Genomic DNA, 20,620 nt, shown 5'->3' on the forward strand with positions numbered 1-20,620 from the left:
GGGTCGAGTGTGGGTCCTGATGGTTCCCGGGGCCGCTAGAGAAAGGGACCAGTGAAACTAGATGCTTCTAAGCACACGGGGGTGTGTTGGTTTCCCTGGGTTGCTGAAGCAGAGTACTGAAAACCTAGTTGCTGAAAACACCACAAGTGCGTCATCTTCCAATCCCGGATGTCAGAAGTGCTAAAATCAAGGTCTTGGCAGGGCTGTTCTCCTTCGGGGTGCTCCAGGGGACAATCTATTTCCTTGTCTTTCCGGCTTCCAGATGCCATCGGCATCTCTTGGTCTGACCTCAGCTCATGTCCTCACGCCTCTTTCCTCTTTCCCCCACCGATGGGGACTGCTGCGATGACACTGGACCCCCCCTGATAACCTGGGATAAATCTCCCCACCTCAGGAGTCTTCCTTCATTCAATCACAGCCACAAAGACCCTTCCTCTGTGGGAGGTCTCTCGTCACAAGTTTCAGGGGTGAGGACGTGGACATCTTTGTGGGGTCACTGTCCTGCCTGCTGGAAAAAGCTATTTGCTTTCTAGATGAAATCTCCAACCGCACCCAGGGCATGTCAGGTTTTGTGGGTTCTGACGTGCATGAAATTTTAAGGGTTATCTTTAGGGGAAAAAAAATAGAGGAGCGCCTGGGTGGCTCAGTGGGTTAAGCCTCTGCCTTCGGCTCAGGTCACGATCCTAGGGGCCTGGGATCCAGCCCTGCATCGGGCTCTGCTCAGCAGGGAGACTGCTTCCCCCTCTCTCTGTCTCTGTCTGCCTCTCTGCCTACTTGTGAACTCTGCTTGTCAAATAAATAAAATCTTAAAAAAAATAGAAAGGTTGGTACCAAAATGATTATGACTTTAGTATGAGGAAGAAATCACAAGGTCTTAGATTGAGGTCCTTTTCTTCGGAGGCCGCTGGGCAGGTACCAGCACTGACATGTGCCCTAGTCTCCTCGCCGCCTTGAACACTCCCCACTCCCAGCAACCTAGGTGCTCAGTTGATCTTGGAGGACCAGGGCGCCCCAGAGTGCCTGGCCCAGAAATAGCCATCTTGTAAAGGCAGGCAGACAGGAAGGAGGGAGACAGGGCCAAGGGATAATCCTTCAGGCTGCCATGGTGGGTGCTGGGCTGGGTGTTGGGGGCTCTGCTCCAATCATTGCCTCAGGATGGGGGGGCTCAGGCTGGGAGCAGTTGGGGTAGCTGTGCAAGGAAACTCACACGCCAAGCTGGGATCCCTCCTAGGCTGTCAGGTTCCAAAGCCTGTCCTTAGCAGCTCTAGGACCTCTGTAAGAAATACCGAGATCTCAGACAAGGGAGGGAGGGAGGAGCGAGGGTGGAGGGTGGGGGTGGGGGAGGGGCAAGGGGCGAGAAGGCAGGGGAGAGAGAGACAGACCCAGGACCCGCTGGGCAGCTGCTGCCACTGCCCTCCCCTCCCCTCCATCCCACCCCTGTGCTCCGAGGGGTTGGTGCTGCCCGCTTGCTTACCCACATAAGCCCCAGTGATTCCCCTGGAAAGGGCCACCCTTCCACTGCCCTGGGGTTCCTTTGCTGACTGTCAAGATCAGTTAGTTTTCTGGCCTTTCGGCCTTTGGGAGACCAGCCCTCCTTGCCTGCCTAACACGCTGCCCCCCTTTCATTAGTGCCTTCTCTGGCCTGTTCTTGTGCACCCCCCTTCCTCCCCCCCTGCCCCACTTATGGAGGCTGGAGGGCACCTTGCTCTTTGGGGAGAGACTAAGGAAGGGCAGGGGGGTGGCTGGAGGGAAGAGCGGGTGTGCTTGGCTTTAAGGAAACAACATTCCCGTCTGTCCCCACTCTGAGCACTTCTTCCCATGAGGGAGGGTGAGAAAGCCAGGCAGTTTGCATGTCTGGGTCAGAGTGTGTGTGTGTGTGTGTGTGTGTGTGTGTGTGTATGCAGGGTCATTGAGAGAAAGGAGGGAAATGGTGGGATTTGTCCCTTGTGGCTTTGCCTCCGAGCCTGAGGCCCGCCGGGGGCTCTGCTGACCAGGGTGTTCAGTCCGTGAACCCTGTATGTCCCATGCACAGAGACAGAGCACCGTCTCTGCCATCAGCTGGGCTCCGAGTTCTACACCACTATGTCAACCTGAGGTCACTACAGAGCTTTCCTGAGCCTCAGTCTCCTTATCTGTAAAATGGAGCATCTCCACCCATTCGGGCTGCTGAGACAAGATGCCACAAACACATGGGTGGCGCATACAGTCACAGTTCTGGAAGCTGGAAGACCCAGATCAGGGTGTCCACGTGGTGGGCTGAAGGGGCCTCTCCTGGGTCACCGACTTCTCATGTGTCTTCACATGGCGGAAGGGGTGAGGGAGCTCTCTGGGGTCGCCTTTGGAAGGGCACATATCCCACGCAGGAGGGCTCCACCCATGAAATTCACCTGTTGCAGCCCCGGCCCCCAGGAAGGGTGCATTTGGGGATAGAGGTTTTCAGAGGTGGTCCGGCTTAAATGAAGCCATAAGGGTGGGGTCCTCAAGCGACAGGATTGGTGGCCTGATAAGAAAGAAGAGGAAGGGAGAGAGATCTCTCTTTCTCCACTCGAGGACAGTGAGAAGACCGCTGTCTGCAAGCCAGGAAGACAGCTCTCACCAAGGACCAGATCTGTACCTTGATCTTGGACCAATCCTGGCCTTCTGCTTCTAGAATGTGAGAACGTAAATCCTTGCTGTGGAAGCCCCTTCGGTCTGTGGTTGGACAGCTGAGTCTGAGAATCTCCTGAGGGAACAGAGCATCTGGCAGTCACCAGGCCACCTTCTTTCCCGACACAGTGTGCGCAGGTGGGGCCATCATCGGCGTGGGTAAGCCGCCTGTTGCTGGACAGAAGCCGGCTCCTATGGGATCCCCTGCTCTGTGGCCACTGTGACAATGAATAGTTTTTCTGAACAGCTTACCCTCTGGTAGGTTCATGAGCTACCATATGGGACGCCTGGCTAAATCAGGATTTCTGGTAAACAACAAATATGAAATACGTGTTTAGCCTAAGTATGTCCCAAATATTGCCCGGGACCCACTGACACGAAAGCACTCTTTGTCATTTATCTGAAATTCAAATTGAACAGGGCACCCTGTTTTCATTTTTGGCTCAATCCAGAAGTTCCACCCTCTGGTCTTTCTATAGAGTGCCTGGAGAGCAAAGCCCTTGACCTGCAGCTGTGGTTCTCAGAGAGGGGTTCCCAGGACCACAGCGTTAGCAAATTCCGAACAGAAAATCTCGGTCTCCACCCAGACCTCCAGAACCAGAACCTCAGTGAGGTTTTGACATTGCTGCTGGAGATGCTGATGGGAGCTATAGTTTGAAGGCCATTGACCCGGAGAAGGATGCTAATAGTAGAAAGTTCCAGCTCCTCCCCCCATCCCCCCCTCCCCCCGCCCCAACACGTCCTGTTCTGCTGCTCACTCAGGGCCTCAGAATCAGCCGCCAAGTGCAGTGACAAATGATGTCGGGGGACGTTACAAGGCGCTCTCTCCGGGATTTCTGGGGCTTCATAGGAGTCTGCGGAGTCTTCTGCCTGCTGAATGTCTCTGCTTGGCCTCCGGGCTTTCTTCTACCCGCCCCACCTGTTCCGGAGCCTGCAGAGGGCTGTGAACCAGAGAATTTATTCTTCAGGCTGGATCCGCCAGTCGCGGCGGGTGGGCGGGGCCTGGTGGCTGGAGGGACACGTGTGCGGGGAGGGAAGCAGGAAGTGACTCCGGGAGTGGAGCCGGCGAGCCTGCGGCTGCGGGGCTGATGGAAGTGGAGTGGGGGCTTGAGAGGGCACCGTAGTGAGTCAGCTTTTTCTCCCTTCAGCGCCTTGGTTGGGCTGGAGGCCCGGGGTCTGGGGCCAGCAGGAGAGCGTGGGACTCGGAAGGGCAAAAGGGAGTTTGGAAGGGGGCGTCCCCCGGGGTCGAGGAGGGGGTCGGAGGAGAAGCAGGGCGGCTGTGGCAGGTGCCCGAGGAGGGGAAGGCTGCCCGGTGCCCCCTCTGACCCTGGCCAGGGTCCGCTGAAGGGTGTGGACCAGCCAGCCTTTGACAGTGGCTCACCAAATCCCCTTTGTTCAGTGCTTCCTGGTGGGCAGGGGCCCCCCTCCCCCTGTCCCCAACCCTGGGAGCAAGGTGGCTACAGTCCGGCCCCTCTGCACCCCCTTCCGCTCCTTCTGGGGGTTCAGCATGGCCTCTAGAACTTGACTGGGAATCTGGGGACGGTGCAGCAGGCCCGAGCTTGTGCATGGCTGATCCTTCCCTGGGTCCGTGGCCCGAGGACCACACTTTGAGCAGTGAGGTGTCAGAGAACTTTCCTGCAGTCCCATGGGCCCAAACCCGAGTCCCGTTGCCGGATTCCCCTCGTGGAGTCGGGGCGTGTATGTGTGGAGTTGCACTGGGTGCTGTTCCCACCTCGGCAACATCACCAACATCCTGAAGCTCTTGGAAGGAGGGCAACAGGTTGCGAGGGAGAGAACATGGAGAAATCCCGTATGGGGCAGGGGTCCCTCCTGCGTGTCCCTAGCAGAATGTGTACACAGGTCGAGAGGTGTTGGCATCTTTAAAGGTGGGGAGGGCAGGGAATCATCCTCCCTCTCGAAGATTAATCAAGGTATGTCTGTTAACATCCGGCTCACAAGGAGGTCTGAGCCCCGTCGCAGAAGCTGATTTGGAGGGGCTGCGACTGGCTCTCTTGTTCTCAAGGTGCTACTGGGCAACCTGTTTGAGAAAACTTCCTTCTCTTGGGACTCTGCGTCAGCCTGACCAGTCCCTCCCTTGTAGGGCAGGAGAACTCACTTTCAAAGCTCTGGGTCTCTGTTGACCATTTCTTTCCACGGCAACAAGTGTGAGAAACCCTCATGGAACTTGAAAAAATGCAGATTCTGATTGAGCACGTCACGGACTGTCCGGTCAAGGGCCTGAGATCCTGCATTTCCCGAGGCGGGGTAGGAACTCAGGTCACCCTTCTAATAGTGAGAATTCAAAATAGCAAATGGAAGAAACTTCTCCCCAGAGGCATGGGCTGGCATTATTATTGATGAATACTGTGATTCTTGGGATAGAAAAGATGTGCCTGGCCTTGCTGTGCCTTTTCCTTACGTCTTAGGGGCTCAGGTAAATGGAGACAGGCTAGCGTAGTGCTTTCCCTCCCATAGGCCCCCAGAGCTCTCTTGTGGGCTGGCCCATAAACCCCACGTTGACTTTGGCCTGTTGGCAAATGGAAAGTGCTTCCCTTCTTCTGTTTTGTTAAAAGGCACATTCAATACTGGAAAAAAAAAAAAGTTGTTTTTCTGTTACGACCTGTCTTGGATGGTAAGTACTAAGAGTATGATAGCTATATGCCTTTCTTTGTCAATGCTGTTTCTGGTTTTATCCACAAGCAGCTAGAAGTAGTATCATGATCTAGTCCTGGTTTACAAACAAACACGACCACTCTTGTTACGGTGACACGTAACAAGATGAAGCATGTAGATCAGCGGGTTTTTAAAAAAAATATGTATTTTTTTCCTTATTTGGTATAGTCACCGTCCTGCGTTTTATTCAGGCACAATCCGAACCCATAGAGGCTGTTTCCCTTAGAGGCTTCCTGGCTTCAGAGTTGAGCCTGGGCTCCTCTGGGCTCACCTGGGTTTGCTGAGTTTCACAGCCTTACCAGGTTGGAATCCGAGCTGTGCTGCCCAGCCTCTTGGCATGGGCAATCCCCGGTCCCCGGCCCCGTCCACCCTCTGCCACAGTTTCTTTGTAGGGTCAACAGAGTCAGTTTCTTTAGCTCTTAAGCTGCCAGCCCAGGGTTGGCTTGAGAGTGCTGGGACCTGGCAGGGCTGAGCCCACTGGGGATGTGTCCAGCTCCATGGGTGCTGGAAGACCAGTGGGCTGCTGAATGAGCCCTTTGAGATGATGAGGCCCTGAGCCCTGATGTTTGTGTACCAGAACACAGCGCTCTTCAACAGATGGGTTTCCCTGCCCTGTAACTTTCCACAGCCAGAGTCTGATCCCCTATCATGTCAGAGCTAGAATTGAAAACGTGCTAAAGCCTAGAGGAGGTTCTCTGGGCAAAACCAAGAAGAAAGTACTTCCCTTTCTTTCCTTGGTGGGCAGTGGTGTAAGTTCCATGTCGGCAGTGGTGTGCTTAGTTGACGGGGAAATGCCACGTATGGCTCCGTCTCCTTGTCCTTGCTGAGTGTCCCGTCCAGGTAAGCTGGCCCTTTTCCATACAGCAAGTATTTTTTCAATGCCAGGAAGCCCGATTTTGCAGGGGTGCCAAGTGTGAAAAGGCATCTTCCCTGTTCTTCAGCGAACGCTATCAAAGATGAAGGAGGCAAGCCCAGACAAAGAAGGCCCCGCAGATGGGCGGTGGGGTGGGAGCGGAGGGGGTCTGGAAAGCATGGAGTCCACGTTGGCACCAGGCGGGTGGCAGGACGTGCCCTGGGTCCACAGACTGCAGAGAGGGAAGGAGGGCAGCCTTCCGGGAGGGAACCAGGTGAAGAGTGGCTTGGAGCCAGGACCCTCTGGGACTTGTGGAGGGTGCCATTCAGGACTCGGCTGAGGGAGAGTACAGTACCCGCACAGGGGGTAGTTGTTGAAAGGTCGGTGGGCTGGTTGGGTGACAGTTGGTGCCACTGCCCTTGGCAAGTCATAGGGGAGCTGCAGCGGGATCCTTCATGGGGAGCCATTGAAGGTTTGGTCAGGACTTAGGAGGGAGAGCCTCAAGAGGACATCCGAGTTGGTCGCCTGTATTTGGAGGAGCGTGAGCCAATGCTGGATAAGGGCAGCTAGAGCAGGCAGAATGTGCTGGAAGGCTGTAATCAGACCCTCCTGAGCTGTGTTCCTCCCAGCTAAGGAATCCACATTCTGGGAACTGCTTCTCTTTGGAACTGTGTTCTAAGGCTCTGACCTCTTCCGTGGGCTCCCCTGGCATCTCCCTAAGTACCCCTAGGTCTGTGCTTTCAGGGTTGGGTAATTTCTGACTCTTGGTGGGCCTGGATGAAGAGGCTGGGCCTGAGCCTGGTCATGGACGCCCTTGAGGGATAGTGTGGCCGAGAGGTGCATCGCAATGACCCAGACGACAGGCCCGCCCAGGTGGAGGGTGTTGGGCTCCCTAGCGTGTGGGGGCTTCCCTGCAAGAGTTTGCCGGTGGCTGACCATCTCCTGCCCCTCTGCACACAGCCGTCTCCAGCATGCTGCAAGGCCACAGCTCTGTGCTCCAGGCGCTCCTGGGAACCTTCTTCACATGGGGCCTGACGGCAGCCGGGGCAGCTCTCGTGTTCGTGTTCTCTAGTGGACAGGTGAGTCGCCTTGCTTCGGGTCTGAGGTTTTGGGGGGGAGTTTGTGCGAGCTGGAAAACCACAACCATGGGCGGCTGGCGCCCCCCTTCATGCCCCTGGCCATGCCCCCCAGCGCAGGAGGTGTTTGTTCTCTGGCCTGGCTTCTCCTCCTCTCCCTACTAGGCCAGGAGAGCAGGTGTCTGCTGCTGCTCCCCTCCTGGTGTGAAGGGACTAGGAAGGGTTGTCACGTTATTACGCTCCCTTGGCCCCGGCATGGTTTCTAGCTTCTGGCAAGTCTCCCTCAGGCCTGGCGCAGGTGCTCAGCTCGGTTGTTGGGCCGCCCTGCCCTGTGTCCTTGAGCTGGCTGGACCGTTGGTAGACCCTTGGAGGAAGGAAGGGTACCTGTTCCCCTTCTCATTTATCTCATCTTTTCATTCCCTCCTTGACCCCCTTTGGGATAGATACAGACTCATCTCCCCACGCCTCCCCACCCCCACCCCTGCACAACTTCTACCCCTCCCCCAGCACCCGCACTCACCCTTGTGCCTGCATGCCTCACCCCCTGCATACACCCCCTCACCCCCGCGTGCCCCTATATCCTGTCCCTCCCCCTCCCCTACACTTGCCTACGTACCCCACGCATACTATATGCCCACCCGTCCACATGCACACCCCATGTCCTCCGTATGTCCCCCACCCCGTACATCCCATATACCCTCACGTCCCCCACACACATATCTCACAGCCCCTGCACTCTCCCCTCATCCCCCACAATGCACGCCACGCACCCCACCCCGCTGCTCCACAACCCCCGCCGCCCCCCTCACCTGCCTGAGATTCTTTTCCTTTCTCCAGCCCTGACTCCCTGGGACCATAGGCCTCGAGCATCCGAGCATCCGTCCATCTGTGTCTGGAGGAAGGCAAACTGCCTGCACCATGCGGCGGGCAGCCTTAGACATTGCCGAGTGATAAGCGAGTAAGGAATTTAAGATCCATTTAAACATGCCGTGAGCCGCATCTGGAAACGAAAACACAGTGACACAGTGTAGGAAGTTGGCAAGCCCGACGGTCTTGTGTTAGAGACCAGTAAGACAGGTATTTGATGTCACGTACGATCCGACGTCTCCCCACCCCCACCTCCACCCCCGCCCCACCGCTCTCCTCCGTGGGAGGTCCGGAGCCTGTCAGACACAGAACTGGGGGCACCCAGCCTGGATCCCCTGCTTGCTGTTGACAGGTGGTGAAAGCTTTGGAAAGCCGATCCCTGAGTGAGAAACACCCAGGAGGCAGAGGGGAGGGCTCCGGGTCACGTGTCCCTCTTCCTCCTTCACGACAGCCCATGCCAGCTTTACTGGGGTCCCTTCTTTGTGCCCTTCTAGGGCAGAGCAGCCCATAGTTTTATCTTCTCCTGTTATTTTCACCAAAGCGAGGCCTGAGCCGCCCTGGACGGGGCTGCCCTTGGAGGGCTGGGGGAACCGCAGCAGTGCGGTGGGTGTGTGGGGCCCCCGCCAGTGCTGGGGGGGCTCTTCCAGAGGGACGAGGTGCCTTCCCTTCTTCACAGAGGTGCTCCCATTCCCTTTGGAGACTCAGAGCCCCTAGTTTGTCTCGTGTTAGTGTAACCACCGAGATCAGGAGGAGTTGCTGAAAACTTCTGCGTGCAGGTGTTCCCAAGACCACCACCACGTTCGGTGGCTCCCTAGAAGGGTCCATGCCCCTCAGCTTGTCGTCGTACTCATGGCTAAGATTTAATGCTGGAAGGAAGTGAAGTTGCCCAAGCAGGAGAAAGAGACAGGCGGGGTCTGGGGAAATCGGTGCGCAGGCTTCCGATGCTCCCTCCCTCTGGCGAGGGGCCCCTGCCCTCTCCTTCCCCCAGCAACAAAACTGCAGCAGCACGTGCGGGATGTGTCCACCCAGGGCACCTTCGAGAGCCTCAGTCTCCAAGGACTCTGCTGGGAGCTGGTCACGATGGCGCTGTAGGCTGGGGTGGGCCACGTTAACCCTTTCTGCACAGGAAGTGGGCGTGAGGCTTGCTGCTGGGAGACAGGAGCCCACAGAGATGTGCTCTGACGCCCTGAGCACACCTGTGCTTTCATTCGGCTAAGGGGGGCTGCCGCAAGGACCCCGTGTGCTAGTAGACATGCACACCCTGCCCTCCGCTGCTGCTCTCCAAAGCTTCACTCAAAACTGGCTTTTAATTGTAGGAAGCTTGTAAAGAATGGAAAAGCTTAAAGAAAAAATACAAAAATTTCTTTTTGAATTTATTTTTATTTATGGTCTATTAGTTTCTGAGGTAGAATTTAGGGATGCCTCAGTGGCACGGAACACCCAGGGCTCGTTACGTCCTGTGCTCTCCTTCATGCCCGTCACCGGGTTACCCCACCCCGCAGTTGGAGCTCCCCTCCGGCAGCCCTCAGCCTGTGCCCTGGAGTTAGGAGTCTAGGTTTGCCTCCTTCTCAGTTTTCATCTTATTTAATTTTTTCCATCCCTTTGCACCCCTTCCCCTATGTTCATGTTTTGTTTCTTAAATTCCACAGATGGGTGAAATCATTTGTCTTTCTATGACTGACTTATTTCACTTAGCATTTTACCCTTTAGTTCCACTCATGTTGTTGCAAATGGCAAGATTTCATTCTTTTTGATGGCTGAGTAATATTCCATAGTGTTTATAGCTATAATGACACACACACACACACACACACACCCTTCCCTCCCCACATCTTCTATATTTCTTCATCTGTCAGTGGACATCTGGGCTCTTTCCGTAGTTTGGCTATTGTGGACATTACTGCTATAAACAATAAACAGTTAAAAAAGTTTCTGATTCCACTTCCCAGGAAAAAAAACAAAAACAAACTGAATCTTTTTTGTTCAGATTTGTTCAGTTATATTTGAGTATATGCAAATTTATGCCTGTTTCTTTACATGATAGGGATCAAATTGTATGTAATGTTTTATAACCAGTTTTCCTCACTTGATATCATAAGCATTCGTCCTGCACCACTAAATGGCTTTTTGATGCCTTCGATTATTTTGATCACTTGGGTTACTTACCTGGCTGTGTCACATTCTGTCATAAGGCTCCAGTGTCATTTAACCATTCCTCGACTGTTGGACAATTAGGTTATGTCCTTTTTTCTTGATTTTTTGTTTTTTAGAAATACCATTTTGATGAACATAAACCTTTGAGCACGTACCTGATGAGTTTCTTGAAATAAATGTCTAAAAGTGGAAGAAAGGCTTTAGTGACATTTAAGAAAGTATAATTTTTCTCCTTTCAGGATCCAGATGAATGAATGCTGGTCGAATAATGTTCCCTGGCGTCTTTATTAGATCTGTCTGGTTTCATTAAATGATTGGGTCAGGCCAACTTTGCTTCTGTCATGGCGTGCCGAGAGAAGACTGTCCTTTGTACGGCTGCCTGGTGTCAGACCCTTCCATGCACCCCGCAGCCACTCAGAGGTGGGAGAGGGCTGAGCCAGTGCTCCTCGCTACCCAGCTTCATTGGGAGGCTCAAAGAGTGGGGCCTTCAACTGCCCAGCCTGCCTGTAACATGTCCATGTGGCTATAGATGATACCCCTAACTTAGACTATTAAATTAAATGTTTTTCAATTGAGATATAAAATGCATATAGAAAAGTGCATATTTCATAGCTTGGCGATTGTTCCCAGCTTCCTGTGAAACTAGTACACAAGAACTGGAACAGTAGTGGCCCACCACAGCAGCCTGTCAGGCTCCTTTCCAGTCCCTACCCCCCAACTCTACGTTCCACTGTAAGGACAGCCCCTCTCCTGATCTCTGACAGCAGAGATCAGTTTTCTGTGTGTTTCTACATCGTATAAATGGAGCAGTCATACAGCGTATGGGCTCTTCTGTGTCTGGCTGGTTCCACTCTGTTTAGTTTCTGGTTTGCCCTTGCCCCTGCCTGTTGATGGGCCTCATTCATACGTCGTGCATGTTCTCCTTGCCATGTGGCATTCTGTTGTATGACCATGTCCTTGCTGATGGATCCATTCTCCTGTTGGTGGGCATCTGGGTGGCTTCTAGTTTTGGCTCTCCCAAGTACTGCTTGCCGAGAGCTTTTTTGTGCATGTGTTTAGTGAATCCAAGTGTGCATTGCTGTCAGGTGGTGATTTCAGTGCTCAGGAGTGGCCCTGCTGGGTCAGAGCGACACATATGTTCCCTGCTAGTGGTTGCTGCTGGTTCGTTTTCCAACGTGGCTGCGCCATTTTGGGCCCCCAGCTGCAGCATGGGAGAGTTCGGGTTGGCCCGCAGGGTCCCCATGAGCACTTGTCAATTTCCATCTTCCAGGCCAGCTACTTGGCTAAAGGTTTATAGTTATGATTCACGGGAGAGCCAGGTCAAAGGCAACATATGGGCCAGTGGAAGCCAAGCGTCTCTGAAAAAACACTCTGATGGGCTGTGGGATGGATGGAAGGTTCAAACAATTTTTTTTCCCCTTGGTTCTTGGCCCATGTTAATAAAGGCTCTGATCCAGGCCTGCAGACAGGTTGGCAACTCAGGCCTGGGCCCGTCTTTATTCATGTAGCTCTCTGAGGTCTTATGGTTTTCTTTTATCCCCAGAAACATCCCTTAGAATCTGAAACATCTTGTTTATATTTTCAGAGGCGGATCTTGGATGGAAGTCTTGGCTTTGCCGCAGGGGTAAGTAACATGTGGTGGGAGCGGTGTAAACAAAACAGAGACGTGTTCATTCTGACATTTCTCTGCCAAGGGGGATTTTCTAGGCTCTCCCTGTGTGACCTAGATGCATCTCTGTGGTCTCCAGTCCCCTTCTTATCTCTGCCCCTAATTGCTGGCCTGCTTATTGAATGCCCCTGCCTCTGAGACCATACGGGAGGCTTGCTTTCTTATTAGGCAGCTGTCTCAGGACTTGTGAAATATGATGGTATTCAAGAGGGCCTTATCAGGTTCTCCTTGGTGCTAATGAAATATTCTTTCTTTCCCTTCCCCTGAACAATCCTTTCGTTATTGACCTCTCCAAACATGTGAAAAAAGGTGGAGCAAGTCCCCTGTAGCCATCATTCAGCTTCAGTCATTACTGACTTGCTCACCTCATTTCTTCTGACTTTCCCCCAACCTTCTTGAAAGGTTGGAATATTCTGTAAAAGCAAATCCAAGACATCATGTAATTCACCTGTAAATTCAATCCACATCTCCAACTGAATGACTTTACTTTTTTTTTTTAACAACATAATCCTCTTGTCATACTTGTCCAAATTAGCAATTCCTCATTGTAACCTAGCACCCAGTTCATGTTCAGATCGCCTCCATTTTTTTTTTCAAAGGGGACATTGAAAATTGTTCTGTTGGAATCGGCATCCGAACAAGAATTTTGCATTGAGTTTTTTGTTATATCTTTTCAGTGTCTTTTATTCTTGAACAATCCCATTTTTTTCCCCCACTCTCGTAATTGGTTGGAGAAAATGGGTCATTTAGGCCCAAAGAGTATTCCACATTGTAAATTTGGCTGATAGCTCCCTTGGTAGGGGCTGTTTGTCTGGTTCCCTAGCCCCCCGAACTCCTGAGAGCTGGGCATTAGACCCTGGGGTATGGTGACTGCAGAGCCCGTTTTCCAGGCATGAATGTGTCCTGGTGATACCACGTGTTCCAAGTGCGTCCGTCCCACCGGAAGTCATGTAATATGTAGTTTTCTCTTTCAGTTGATTAGGATGTGGTTCCCTTGCCCTGTTTGTACAGTCCGGGAGATCTGGGGTCTCCTGGAGGTCACCTAAGTCAGCAGCCATTGGACTGGGGTCCGTGTACCTTCCAGAGAACACAGAGGCCTTCCGGGTGGAAATCCATTTCCAGGCTCTCGGTGTCCACAGGCCGTCTTCCCTAAAACCGTGCCGCCTGAGGATGCCCTGGGGTCTTGTTCCCCTTACCTGCATTCCCTTACATGTTTGCCCTCCCCTGCTTTACAAAAGAAAGACACAGTCTTCCCTTATTCTCTTGTCTCTGGGGGGCAAAATCTCCACGTGTAAGGGGAACCCTTGAAATGTTGGTGCTGGTGTGGAACAAGTGAGGCCTCGCATCTCTGATCCTGGGCATAAATCTTCCAGTGGTGCAGGCACTGTCTGGTCCTTTGGCTGTGGCTGTAATCCAGCTGTTAGCAGAGAGATCCTTAAAAGTCGTTTTCTACGATGGCCCACTCTGGGATTGGGGCCTGTAATTTGGGTAAAATTCGGAGAGCAAAATGACAGTATTGTCACAAAGCGTCTATCTTTTCCCCATCCTCTTCTTTCTGTGAACACATTTTCTTTTTGCTTACATTTAAAAAAGAAAAAGAAGGAGGAAAAGAAAAATAGAAATAAAGTTGATTCCCAGCTCTGTCAGCTTCTAGTGATGACCGCTTAATATTTGTCCGTGGAAACACAGATGAATTGAAAAAACAAGGAAAAGGCCCCATCCATGAAAATATGCATTTCTAAAATATTTTACTTTTTAATGCTTAATAATTATAAAACAGTATATTAAATTTTTGTGGTTAGCAATCTGTTCTGTACTACTTATCGTTGTAATGCTAACTCAATCCAGGAAATGGTCGCTTAAGCAGTTAGAGCCCTAGGCTCACAGGGATTTTCCTAAAAATCAAATTCTATCGCAAAGAAGTAGGATAAAGCAATCAATAATAGACTTTCTAACATAAAATATAAGTTGCTTTAGGAGGAAATTCTGTGGGGAAATGGAATTTAAACATAAGTTTAGGAGAAAAAGCAGTGATGGAGGTCTTTGGACTTTTGAAGAAGGACTTGCTTGTGCATTTTTCTGTGTTTAGAATACAGCCTGTGAACAGAACGGTATGTAACACAGGAACGTACAGCTTCATTTATACTGATTTTTCGGTGGATAATGGTGGGAACCAAACCCTCTGCCATTTAGATCCCAGTGGATGCATTGAATTGACCGATCAAACAGTTTCATTTAAAGAAGTCAGTATTTATAGGCCAGAAATTACATCTTTTGCAACTCTTTAAACTCAGGATGAAAATATTTTTAAATGTCAATTTTAAAAGGAGTGAGGTGGTATCTAGTCTTTAAAAATTCTCAGAGAGGTTACATACATACAGAGTTTGACAAACTGTTCTGTGCTGTCTTTCTGCTTTTGATTAAGCATTTGTGTCTCCTGTTCTAGTTTGATCTTTTCTTTCTTCCTTCCTTTCCTTTTTTTTTTTTTTTTTTTAAGATTTTATTTATTTATTTACAGACAGAGAGATCACAAGTAGGCAGAGAGGCAGGCAGAGAGAGAGGGGGAAGCAGGCTTCCACTGAGCAGAGAGCCCGATATGGAGCTCAATTCCAGGACCCTGAGATCATTACCTGAGCAGAAGGCAGAGGCTTTAACCTGCTGAGCTACCCAGGCACCCTCTTTTTTTTTTTTTTTTTTAAATAAGATTTTCTGTATTTATTTGAGATAGAGCAAGAGAGCACAAGCAGGGGAGTGGTCGGTGGAGAGAGAACCAGGATCATGAACTGAGCTGAAGGCAGATGCCCAACCGACTGAGCCACCCAGGCACCCCTCTATTTTGTTCTTTGAGGACAAAAGCCACTGTAAGATTTGCCTAGCAAAACCCCAAAACCGAACTGAAACAAGAAACAAACAAGCAAAAGCAGAGGACAGTAGTCTTTGGGACATGTCAGAATGACTTCGGTAGCATGAAACAAACATTTAAGATGAAATCATCAGACCACTGTATTGTGGTCATTTAAGTATGAGGATCCAAAACAAAATAGTTTTACTTCTGATTTTTAATGTAGTTGGTTAAAAAAAAAGAGATTCTAAAAATTACCCGTGTGTGTGTGCACTGCTGCTGCTTCTCCTTCTCCTTCTTAAGAAAATAGCATTTACTTTTCTGAAATTGACCTTGAGCTAGTTCCATAAGAGGAGCTCCTGGAGGGTCAGCAGATACATGGAGCAGAGTAAAAGCATAATGTGAGAGACAGTTGAGGCTCAAACACAGGAAACTTCAGTGGCTTTGGTGACGAGTAGTGAGTTCTCATAAATGCTTCCTCCAACTAAGGAAAAGGCAGTAGAGCTTCTCAGAGCCCTGGGGGCCTGAGCCGTAAGCGTGGAATAATTTATAGTGAATATGGCCGTTCTGTTAGCTCGGACAGTAGTTCTCTACTGGGAGGTTGTTTTACCCCCTCGAGGACATTTGGCATGTTTGGTTGTCAAAACTGGTATCTAATGACTAAGGCCCAGGATGGCCCCCACCACAAAGAACTTTCTGGACCGAAGTGTTGGTGGTGCCATGAAGTCCCGGTCTACAGCATTTTGCTGTATCGTCTCTAGTCACAGACTGGAATGTGTAAAAATAAAGATGTACTTAAAGTTAGAAGGAGAAGGAGAAGATCATCCTGTCTCTCTCCTCCATGCTTCCCAGAGGTCACCAGTGTTAGCCCTGAGGAGATCCTTGGAGGACTTTTATCATGCACGTACACAGTACCTGGATAAACGTACCATAGTGCTTGGTATCCTTCAACACAGCTCCGGGACACTTTGAATAAATACCTTGAAAGGGGAAAACTAGCGGGGCGCCTGGGTGGCTCCGTCGGTAAGCGTCTGCCTTCTGCTCAGGTCCTGGGATTGAGCGAGCCCCACATCAGGCTCCCTGCTAAGCAGGAGCTCTGCTTCTCCCTCTCTGTCTGCCCCTCCCTGCTTGTGCGTGCTCTCTTTGTCTCTAACAAGTATATAAAATCTTTAAAAAAAAAATAAATAAAGGGAAAATTAGCCATCAGCCAGTTGCCTGGGATCCATCATACCTGGCGCTGATGGTCCACGTTTTCATGGGCGGCTGTGTATACATTTATGTCTGTGTCATGTGTCGCTGAAATACGTCTCTGCTGTAATCCTGGAGTGACGCATCTCTACCATATATAATCGTGTGCCGAGAAAGAAGAGCCCTAAGACGAAGGACATGGCATTTTAAACGTGCTTAGCAGGATATTTCACAGGTGGTTTTTTTCTTGTTAGCGGGGCCTTGGAAGCATTAATCACTTCTCCTTAAATGACTCCTCATAGAATCCATTTGCATTTTTTTTTTTCTTTTCCTCCTGACTCCTTAAATTAGTCTTGAAGTCTTTAATAATCATTGTCTTGTTCTTCTCGGTACCCATGTCTGCCCTTGATTTTTGCCTGAGGTGTGAACTTCATGGGAAGAAATGTTACCACTGGAGGGGAGAAAAAAAGGCAGAAAATGAAACCTAGAGTCTTAAAGCAGGAGAAGATTTTAGGCCATTATAATAGCTAATATTTATCGCACCTTTACTTTTTACAAGGTGCTCTACTGAGCACTTTTCGAAGACCATCTAATTGAATTTTTGTAATGGCTGTGTGAGGCACAGAGCAGGACAGTTATTTACCCCACTTTACAGAGCAGGGGTCAGGCACAGGGAGTGTAAATAAATCATTCTGATCCCAAGATAAGCTCAGTCCGGATTTGAACACACAGTCTGACTTTAGGGCGTCCCCTTGTAAACCACGGTGCCTCCCAGCTGAGGTCCGGTCCAGTTGCCTCCATTTACCAGCAGGAAACAAATCCAGAGAGAGTAAGTGACTTATCCAGAATCGAAAATTGCTAGAGAGGGGCAGAGTGAGGCCCGAACCCAGATGAGAAGTCAGGGGCTGCCAGCATTGAGCCGTGCGACCTTGGGCAAGCTCCTTAGTTTTCCTGGAGCTCAGCTGACTGCTGAGAACTGACATTGGCCTTGATGGTTCGTGGAGGGCTTCTTGGTCCTACATGGTTGAAGGGGCAGGTTCCAGCTCTTATTAGCATGTGTCCTTTGCTTGTGAGGTGATTGCGAAGCATTGTGGTTAGTTTTGGTTCACCTACTCAACCTGTTTTGTGGCAAATTTAACCATGCCATTGAATGTCTTTTTATCTGAGTCACTGTCCCAAAAGATAAATGTTTAGATGAATTTGAAGAGGTCAGGACATCCAGGGTCACCGTTTTAATTTTCTTTGCTCTGGTTTTGATGTCTTTTTTTGGCAAGGCTTATATTAACTAGAAATCAGTGTATGTTCTCTCTCAAGGAAGAAACTCTTGTGTGGCATAAATAGGACCAGCAACCTGCAGAAGAGAGAGACAGACTACCAATCAAGAAGCGTACTTGTAGGCACAAAGAGGCAATTTCATATCTATTATTTAATCCCATAGGGAGCCGGGTTCTTACGAAAGACCTGAACTTCTTAAGGAGGTTTTGGCTGAATCTGTTTTTATGCAGCACATGGTGAATAATATTTTCTCCAAATAACTGGCTCCCTGTTGGAAGTTAATGATGCTCTTCTGTGATGGCCTTGGAGTCTGGAGGGATGCCGGTGACCAGCTGTTCTCCATTTCTGTAGAGAAATGGATATGCAGAATGGACCCATATTGTAGTGTGAGGGATTCAGGGAGGAGATTTCAGGTGGATCCACTGGAAAGGTTTATTGCAGAGTGAACAGTAGAGAGAGAAGAGCCGGGTGTGGGGAGCAGCCGTTGAAGGAGGTCTTCAGAAATCCTAGCTTTCATGTTCCTTTCCCCACAGATCCTGGACTGGTGCCGTCATTGCTTGATACCTTTTCTCTGTCTTCCTGCCTGAAAGGTAGGGAGGCCTGGTATGTCCTAATGGAGATGTTTTTCAGTGTGAGATCTTTTGGACAACATTGAAATGGGCCGGGCCCCCGCCAGTGTAACATGACACGGCATTCAGAGGATCACGCAGACGGGCTCCAAGGGGCTCCTGCCAGGAGCGTTGCTCTCTGTTTCTCTGAGCCATGACTTTCCTCTTTATGAGGCCGAGAGGAATGGAGGGCCCCAGGATGACCCGCTGGCGATGTCAACCATGCCTGGACCTAGAACACACCCCATTCCAGCATAGCTGATTGGACAGACGACTTGGGACATATCAAGGTCATTATCCAAAGTGGAGCTCCTCTCTTAAATGTGCTTTTCAAGATCTGGGGAACTGAGGAGTGCCAGGGCCCCCTCAATGCAGTTCTCTGCAGGTTGTCTGGTTTTGCACAGAGATGTCATGACCCGGGAGGTGATGCTGGCTTGTTTGAGGGTTAAGATTGCCCTTGAGGTTGGTCTTCAGCCACGAAGTGAGGAGGAATACAGGGTTGGTTTGACTGGAGTGGGAGCTACTTGGCCTGGGGTCTCACTTGACCAGCTACCAGGTCTCACGGTGTGTGGAGAAAAATGGGGAAGGCTCTTCTCCAACCAGGACTCTTCCCAGCCTCCCTCCACGTTCTTGGCATGGTGGATAAGGGCATCTGCCATTTTTGCCACCCCAGATTCTTGCATAGCGACGCTGTTAGACACGGGTGCTCATGCTCATGGTCAAGGGGTCGGGGCCCTGAAGGTTTGAATGACAGAGCATTTTCTTATTTTTATTATTATTATTATTATTATTTTTAGGGAGGGAGGTGGGTAGGAAGCAGCAGAGGGAGAGGGAGAGAGAATCTTAAGCAGGCTCTGTGCCCAGTGTGGAGCCCGATGCAGGGCTCGATCTCATGACCCTGAGATTATGACCTGAGCCTAAATCAAGAGTCAGACGCTTCACTGAATGAGCCTCCCAGGTGTTCTGCAAATCGTTCTATTTTTAAAGGACTCAGATGGCTAGTTTACAATGGGAAAACTTATGTGTCTCCGCTGAGAGTTTTTTTTTTTTTTTTTTTAAGATTTTACTTATTTATTTGACAGAGAGATCACAAGTAGGCAGAGATGCAGGCAGAGAGAGAGGGGGAAGAAGGCTCCCCACTGAGTAGAGAGCCTGATGCGGGGCTCCATCCCAGGACCCCAAGATCATGTCCTGAGCCAAAGGCAGAGGCTTAACCCACTGAGCCACCCAGGCACTCTTCCACTGAGTGTTTTTAAACCTTGCCACGCATGGGCAGGAGATGCCGGATACACCACAGGGGACAGGACTGACTTGTGACTCGGTGCTCCTGGACCCCAAACAGAAGTGGTTCTTCTGGGGACAAGGGCAATATGGTGGCAGCTCTGTCCCCGGGCCCTCCCCTTTTCTGATGCAACATATGCCCACAGTATGAGGGCCTTCCTTCCCAGTGCCTCCTGACCTTGATCTGACATTGGAAAAAAGCCAAGCCCTGCTTCAGGAAGAGGGGTGGCCAGGTGAGGGAGGAAGAGAGGAGAAAGGGGAGGAAAGCACTCAGGAAGGACACGGACCATCACTGTTATTAGTATTATGCTTTTTCTTTTCAATTTCATGCTTCAGATTTCCAGTGTCATTAGACATAGTGTGGGGGAGGCAATGATATACATTACCTTCTGCTACAGTGATGGAAAGTAATAGCACAGCGTTTGGGTGAAGGAGTGTATTGTCTCCTCTGCTAAGGAGCTGGCCTGAGGCCTGTCCGGAGGCCCCTGAATGGTTGCTTGGATTCCCCAGCTTCCCCGCCTTCCCCTGTGCATCCTCGGGCGCCCCTCTCTTGGCCTGGGAACTCCTGTGTTCCCCTTATCCCCTGGCCTTCTCCTTGGGGAATACCTGTTCCCCTTGGTCTGGGGCAACCTTCCCTGTTCCCATGAAGGGGGAAGTGAGAGTGGGTGTAAATGAGCAGCTTAGAAAGGGCCTAACAAATAGCATGGAGGACAAGGGGAGTTAGAGAGGAGACAGGAGTTGGGGGAAATTGGAAGGGGAGGTGAACCACGAGAGACTGTGGACTCTGAAAAACAATCTGAGGGGTTTGAAGCGGCTGGGGGGGGTTGGGAGGTTGGGGGAACCAGGTGGTGGGTATTAGGGAGGGCACGGATTGCATGGAGCACGGGGTGTGGTGCAAAAACAATGAATACTGTTATGCTGAAAATATATATATTAAAAAAAAATGGGGGATTTGAGGGGCGTCTGGGTGGCTCAGTGGGTTAAAGCCTCTGCCTTCGGCTCAGGTCATGATCCCGGGGTCCTGGGATCGAGCCCCGCATCGGGCTCTCTGCTCGGCAGGGAGCCTGCTTCCTCCTCTGTCTCTCTCTGCCTGCCTCTCTGCTTACTTGTGATCTGTCAAATAAATAAGTAAAATCTTTAAAAAAAGGGGGGGGGGCTTTGAGATTTAGTGTCAGAAGTCAGATGTGAGGGCCCCAAAGAGTCAGTGCTCCCTGGTAAATGTATACTAGGTATTCCTTCAAAATGATTTCTCATTTTCCTTTCCTTCCTTCCTTCTCTTCCTCCCTTCCGTCTGTTCCGTCCGTCCGTCCGTCCTTCCTTCCTTCCTCCCTTCCTGGCCAAGTGCTGGGAGACGGTGTGTGTCTTTAAGGAAGTTACGATCCAGTGGAGAGGTGGGTGCGCTGCCTGTTTTTCTAAGTAGAGATTTATCGGAACTCAGGCATGCTTGTTAGTTCGCATTGTCTATGGTGGCTTGTGCACTGTAATGGC

At 50.7% G+C, this 20,620-nt stretch overlaps 1 protein-coding gene across 5 annotated transcripts in view; it reads left to right on the forward strand.

The window, feature by feature from the left end:
* Positions 1-3,655: 3,655 nt before the first annotated feature.
* Positions 3,656-20,620, forward strand: part of SLC39A11 (solute carrier family 39 member 11) — a 321,878-nt gene continuing 304,913 nt past the window's right edge. The window contains exons 1-4 of one of the 5 annotated variants that reach the window (XM_059150368.1): positions 3,713-3,769; positions 5,220-5,278; positions 7,133-7,251; positions 11,855-11,893. In XM_059150368.1, coding sequence (XP_059006351.1) covers positions 7,144-7,251; positions 11,855-11,893 — 147 coding nt within the window. In that variant the 5' untranslated portion in view covers positions 3,713-3,769; positions 5,220-5,278; positions 7,133-7,143. Of the gene's footprint in view, positions 3,770-5,219; positions 5,279-7,129; positions 7,252-11,854; positions 11,894-17,776; positions 17,834-20,620 lie in introns of those variants that run through there. The other 4 variants (XM_059150367.1, XM_059150370.1, XM_059150366.1 and 1 more) reach the window with 4 other exon arrangements.

This window comes from Mustela lutreola, chromosome 15 (genome assembly GCF_030435805.1).
Source record: "Mustela lutreola isolate mMusLut2 chromosome 15, mMusLut2.pri, whole genome shotgun sequence".
NCBI classification, from domain to species: Eukaryota; Metazoa; Chordata; class Mammalia; order Carnivora; family Mustelidae; genus Mustela; species Mustela lutreola.